This window comes from Amblyomma maculatum, chromosome 7 (genome assembly GCF_055883805.1).
Source record: "Amblyomma maculatum isolate TAMU_Amacu chromosome 7, ASM5588380v1, whole genome shotgun sequence".
In the NCBI taxonomy this organism is placed as follows: domain Eukaryota; kingdom Metazoa; phylum Arthropoda; class Arachnida; order Ixodida; family Ixodidae; genus Amblyomma; species Amblyomma maculatum.
In genome coordinates this window covers 104884340-104891163 of record NC_139350.1, presented here as the reverse complement: position 1 = coordinate 104891163, position 6824 = coordinate 104884340, and the positions used below count along the sequence as shown (strand labels likewise).

The 6824-nt window shown below is 43.1% G+C and overlaps 1 protein-coding gene across 1 annotated transcript; it reads left to right on the top strand.

The window, feature by feature from the left end:
- The first annotated feature begins 305 nt into the window (after window positions 1–305).
- On the top strand, window positions 306–4068 carry LOC146184243 (RING finger protein 151-like). The gene is made up of 2 exons (XM_084608513.1): window positions 306–542; window positions 3817–4068. The coding sequence occupies exons 1-2, from the start codon at window positions 306–308 to the stop codon at window positions 4066–4068; spliced, it is 489 nt and encodes a 162-aa protein (XP_084464639.1).
- Window positions 4069–6824: the final 2756 nt, after the last annotated feature.

The following is a 6824-nucleotide window of genomic DNA, read 5'->3' as shown; positions in this document are numbered from 1 at the left end:
TTCGCATTACAAGTTATCGTAATCATCGGCATTTTTTTATGATATGAAGCTTTCTGTTCTGTATATTCACTTATAAACTGTGGTATATTTTGTAATCTTTCGTGGTAACAAGCTGAGGTTTCAACAAAGGTGTTTTTCTGAATTTATTGAAGATGTTCCCGTTGTTTTCTCTTTTGTGTCTTCTTCATCGAGTGTGGTCAACCGAACACTTGCTATACTTTGGGCATTTATAATGTGACAAACTTCGTAGAAGTATTTCGTAACACTGCACCCAATTCTGTTCACTAGCCTCCAACTGGGCCCCAATGGCGGAACTGACTCTGGATGATTACGACCCGATGCCCGACTACGACCTAATCTGCGCCATCTGCAGCTCGGTGCTACGGGAGCCGGTGAAGCGCCACTGCCGGCATATCTTCTGCCGCCAATGCATCGAGAAATGGGTTCGCACCGACAACAGCTACCCCGTGTGCCGCGAGCGGGACATCGGAATCTTCAATCCCGATCTTCCACTCGTTCAGAATAGGCAGAACAATCTGAAGGTAACTGCACCTGGTGGACTTAACCTTACTAAAGTACATTTTATTGTAAATATGCATGCTGGCTTAACATAGAAAGGATGGCACAAATACCGTTTTTAAAGCGAATATTTATCGGCCATTTATTCCTTCTTATGTATTTTAGATTTTTAAGAAAAGAACAATGCACAGTAATGAAATCGATGCTCTGTACATGAATGGAAGCTGAGGATATCATGCCAGATGAACATGAAACTTTTCTTTTATCACTCTTCACCTTTCCAAACGATATTTATATGTCTCTGGGGTTTCTTTTACATGTGCTTTGCACTCCCGAGTTAACGACACAAAGCAATCAGTGGCTACGTTTGTGCGTGAGCCAGTATCTCAATGGAGCGAAATAAATTACAATATGAGGTTAAAATTTTCAGGTCGCTCCAACTTTCCTGTGCAGAAGTGAAACAAATTGACCTGAATGAAATTTTTATTGCCATTGCTGGAGCGGGAATTGAACTTGTGGCTGCAATACTTATATGCATCCAATAGACCAGAGACGCCGGTTGGCTTAATAGGAGTCACTGTGAACGAAGCAAATCCATGATGCGAACGCAAATGACGAAATAGAGAATTTGCGTGCAAACTGTGAACAAACATAGATATAGAGACAAGACATGGTAGACGAACTTAGTTTCTAAAAGGGCACAATATGCTCATAAAAGACGAATTAGAGGCTCCGTCAAACCTCTTCTTTCAGTCAATTTACAGCAAGTGGGATGCCTTTCTTTTTGACGTATTCTTTGTACCTTTCGAGGACTTGCTTGTAGCCTTCTTGAACTGTTTTTCTGTCTGCCGTTGCCCTACTTGAATTGGAGCTGCTTGGTTTCATGGTCTACGATTGCATCTTCATCTTATTCACTCGACCAGTGCATAGAATGCCTATATATACGATTGCACGTTCAGATATGGCTCTACTATGAAACGTGACTAAATTGAACATTCAAGGAAATAATAAACAAATAATGCTTTCTAGAGACGGCGATTACAGGGAGACTCCTATGCGCTATTTGATACCTGGTCACTGCTGCCCCGTGAGTGCTGATGAGAGTGGTAACAAGCAGCGCATAAAGTGTTCGTTGTAGGCAGATCTGTTCTGCGCCAGTTGCATTTGTGGGCAAGCTGTCAAAAAGTATAGAACTAATATGCACTACTACTGTGGCTTAACATAAATGGTATATAGATTAGATCAAATCTTTCTTGGCTTTTAGTGCAAACCTTCACGGCTTAAAGACAAAAGAGAGTTAGTACTGTGAACCTTTGTTCAAGTTTTATTTTGCATAACTGTCCAGCATTATGGTGTACTGTCGTAATCAAGAGCGCGTTAATGTCTCGCGATTTGATGTTTGTGCAAAAAATGCGATATGTATTCCATGGAGTAAAACTTGTCTTGTGATCAGAAGCTTATCAAAATGTTAAGTTACCGTAGCTGCACTAATATGCAGAAAAATATAGGGAGCGTGTTGACAATTTCTAGCAGAGTCTCTAGATGAGTCCAGTAAACTGCCAACTTAAACTATTATTGGATGAAAGGTTGTGGTGCAGGATACATTGTTTCCAATGGATCCTTATTATTTTATATATGTGAAAGCTTTTGAATAATGCGTGTGTATATGCTTTATATATGCTTTAGTCATGATGAAACATATTAATATTGTAAACATGGGTGAGTATTTCAGTGCACAGAATTGTTAATAGTCGCTCGAAGACATAAATTGGAATGCAAAAATATGTCAAAATTATATACAAATATTTTGTTTTGTTTTAATAAAATGAAATTAGAATGGGGTCTTAACATAACTGGACGCGGAACTCTGAATGCGTTCATATTCCCGCAAGGGAGCCTCATGTGCTCCGCTGTGATTCTTTTTTGAGATATCAATGTAAGCAATATGGCAGAGTATTTCGGCGCTGTTTATGGCGTTCAGGAACTCGAAAACAGTATAGATGAGTATTTTTGGTCCACTAAATTAAACTTGTTCAGAAGTGTGGTTTGTGGCACCCCCTTCTCGTAACCTGCACTCAGTGGGTAAGTAGGGCCGGGCTATCAAAAGGGTGTATTATTTGCTCCGACCAGATGTTCACCTCTGCTGAGGTTAAAGGCTTAGGAAATAAGTGTCGTATTTGGTTTATGGTGTTTTACGTCCCAAAGAGACTCAGGCTCTCACAGATGCTGTAGTAGAGGGATGAGGAAATTTCTACCGCCCTGAGTTCTTACCACCCACAGGCACCGCAAACTTTACGAGTGCCTCAGTATTCGCCTCTGTCAAAAAGCTGCCGGCATTTGATCACGCGTCATCGGATTGAGCAGTCCAGATGCCCAAGCACTGAGACACTGCAGAGGGGACTTGGGAAAATTGTGTCTAATGAACTCGTTTTGCTCCTGGCTCAGTGATTCTTTCCATTGTAAGACACTCCTAAATACAGCTCGTGCGGCAAAATGCAGATATGTCCCCTTCTTTAAATTGAAGTTATGGGCGTGTAGTATTGTGTCTGCCTCACATTCGGGAGGCACCAGCATCCATCCTAGGCTCCGCTGGTTACCCACCAGATTTCCAGTCGGATCAATATCCTCAGTCCTGATAATGTGCTTCTCAGAAGGCTTGGTAAAGGGTTCTGGACAATCTCGTCGCGATGAAGGATCCGGTAATGCGTTCCTTTATCAATTTCAAGTGTATAATTTGCACAAGCAGCCATTTTTCAACTGAAGCGTTGCATTGGCTATAAAGGAACAAATATGTGGTGGTCTGTGGATGGAGCGAACGCCTCGTATTCTGGAGGTACCAGTTGTGGTTCCTTAGCTGCCGGAGATTCAACGTTCTTTCAATGAGCACGAGATGTCCAGCAGCCAGTTTCGAGGCCTTTATAAGGTGTAGCGCTTGCGAACGGGCTCAGTAAAAATCGCCAATTTCTAGATCTTGCAAACTTTGAGAGTTTGTTATGTGTTTCAGGTTTTTGCTGATTGAAAACTAGGAGCAAACTATCAGTACTATTAAGCAAATTGTTAACATTTAATACACAAACAAACGACAGAACTCCGTAGCTTATATGCTTCAAGAATGTTAATAAACATCGATTGCTGCTGTCCGGATACCAAAGAAAGGCGAGGAGGTAGAAATTACGCTTATATTTTCTGATTTGTTTTTGAAAAGGACTTATCTACCCTCCTTTTCGTTTTCAAAATGAGAAACTAATGCAGATGCACTATTGAACGCACTGAAATATTCTCTCTTGTTAATCGCAGGTGAAGTGCGGCAACGCCGGTTGCACTGCCCGCGTGCCTGCAGACAGCTACGCTAGCCATGCCAGGTTGTGCGAGTACCGCGAGCTGGGCTCTCCCAAAGAGGCACGTCTACTGAGGACCCCATACGAGGCAGCCGACACTGAAGCCAACGCTCGCGGCTTACTCGCGTGCGAAAAGGGCTGCGGGCTGATATTCACCTCCGAGCGTCTTCAAAAACCACAACTGTCTGGAGAAGCTCAGGCGCAAGCTTAATGGTGAATCTAACTCTTCACCTTGCATTTGTAATTTATTTGATAATACAAGTAACCGTTTATTTATTCGGTGACTTTTTGAAACGAGAAATATTATAAATCGTATTTTGCACTAAAGCAACCTTGCCCACACATCCTTTCGCGGGAGATCTAGATTGTATCCTTGACGCAAGCATTACCTTCAGCTCACGTAACTGGCACTGCTATGGTGAAGGAGTGAGTGGATAGATCCTCTGCTCCTCTTGGCACCTTAGATGTGTTCCGAGCCGGGAGGCTTCAAGAAACTGCAACATACATAGCATACACCCAGCAATAGCAGAACCAACGAGAAAACAAACATGCATTACTGACGCTATCAACTAGCCAAAAGATTTTGATGCTATGCTTTCCCCTCCTTCCTTTCCGCTTAACTGCCTTATGCGAAAGTTCGTGTGTCATCAGTCTTAAATTATTTATTAATTGCTTACATGATTATATAAAGACAGATGTTGCAACCTCATGTATTTTTCATGGTTCATACGTGATGACGAGCTTCCGACTCGGCACTGTTGTCACTGTTCCACATTCCCTCAATTTGTTCTGCTGGCATTACCTGCTATGGAAGTTTTGTTTTTCGAATACTGGATCATACAATTATGGAAACTATGACATATTACGAGGTGAAGGATTGCTTGAGTTCAAAAAGTGTTGCGCAGTGAACGTTGTAACAACAAATGGCATTGGATTAGCTCGGCTATGCAAGCAGATAAGTAGCGAGAGGTACGTTTCTCCGGTTGAGCTTGTGGTCATGTATGTTTCGCAATAACAGCCCTTGAGTATACACATATTTCATTCATTTCGCTTGAGAGAGACGAAGACGGCACGGGTCACATTGCACTTTCGGAACCTCGATAGCAGTGATCAGTCACACGAGGTGCCTTGAGATCCTCTTCCTTTGGTTCTCTTTGACTGAACTCTTCCATAGGCCCCATATATGCTCGGTCTATTACGCTCAGCAGTCGGGCATCGCAGTTTGGCAAACCGTTCCTCTTTATGCTCGGGCATTTCCGCTGCTTGCTTAGCGTTGTTACGCTCATTCTCCCTTTGCTGCAGCTTGCGCCACTGTTTACGCTCTGCCGGCGGCTGCGTTTCAATGGAGGCGAAATGGTAGGCGCTCGTGTGTTGTTCGACGTCATTGCACGTGAATGATCCCTAATCATCATTATCATCATCATCATCAGCCTACCTATACCCACTGCTGGGCGAAGGCCTCTCCCATATTTTTCCATTTAACCCGGTTCTGTGCTAGCTGTATCCACTTGACCTCTGCGAACTTCTTAACCTCATCCGCCCACATAACTTTCTGCCGCCCCCTGCTACGCTTGCCTTCTCTTGGAATCCAGTTTGTTACCCTAAGCGACAATCGGTTATCCTCTCTTCACACTACATGTCCTGCCCATGCCCATTTATTCTTCTTAATTTCCACTAGAATGTCGGTAACTTGAGGTATTTCTCTGACCCACTCTGCACGCTTCCTATCTCCTAATGATTCCCCTACCATTTTTTGTTCCATAGCCCTCTGGGTTGTCCTCAACCTAAATAGAGCCCGCTTGGTTAGCCTAACGTTTCAGCCCTATAGGCGAGTACATGTAAGATGCGACTGTTGCACACTTTCCTCTTCAGCGATACCGGTAAGCTGCTAGTCATAATCTGCGAGTGGTTGCCAAATGGGCTCCATTCCAATCTTATTCATCTTGTTATATCCTTTTCATGGTCTGGATCGGCGGTTACTACCTGTCCCAAGTAGACATATTCGCCTACTACTTCCATTGCTTCGCTGCCTAACGTAAACTGCTGTTCCTTCCAGGCTGTTGAACATTCCCTTAGTCTTCTGCATATTGATTTTCAAGCCCAACTTTCTACCTTTCCTGTCTAGGTCATCAATCATTATTTGCAGTTCTTGCCCCGAGTTATTTAGCAAGGCAATGTCATCAGCAAATCGCAGATTACTGAGATATTCGCCATCTACCCTTATCCCTAACTGCTCCCCATTCCAAGTCTGAATACTTCTTCTAAGAAAGCTGTGAATTGTACTGGGGAGATTGTGTCTCCTTGCCTAACATCTTTTCTTATGGGAATTTTGTTTCTTTATGCAGAACTATGGTTGCAGTGCTGCCACTATATTAAACTTCCAGCACTCACGTACGGCTCGCCTAACCCCTGATTTCGCAATGCCTGCATTCCTGCCGAGGTTTCAACTGAGTGAAATGCTTTTTGGTAATAAATGAATGCTATGTATAAGGGCTGGTTATATTCCGAACATTTTTCTATCGCCTGGTTGATAGTATGGATATGATCGATAGTAGAGTACCGATTTCGAAAACCTGCTTGATCCTTTGCTTGATTGCAGTCTGAGGTTGTTCTGATTTTATTAGCGATTACCTTAGTAAATACTTTACACGTAACAGACAGTAAGCTGATTGGTCTGTAATTTTTAAGGTCCTTAGAGTCCCCTTTCTTATGAATGAGGATAATGTTTGCATTCTTCCATGGTTTCGGAACCATCGATGACACCAGACACTGCGTATACAGTGTGGTCAGTTTTTTAGCACGATATCCCCCCCTCCCTTCAACAAATCCGTAGTTATCTGATCCTCTCCAGCTGAGTTCCCCTTTTTCATAGTTTCTAACGCTTCCTTGACCTCGTCCTTCGTCACAGGTGGAAAGTCTGACTGTTTTTTCCTACCGCCAATCTCCATACTGTCCTGACTGCTTTGG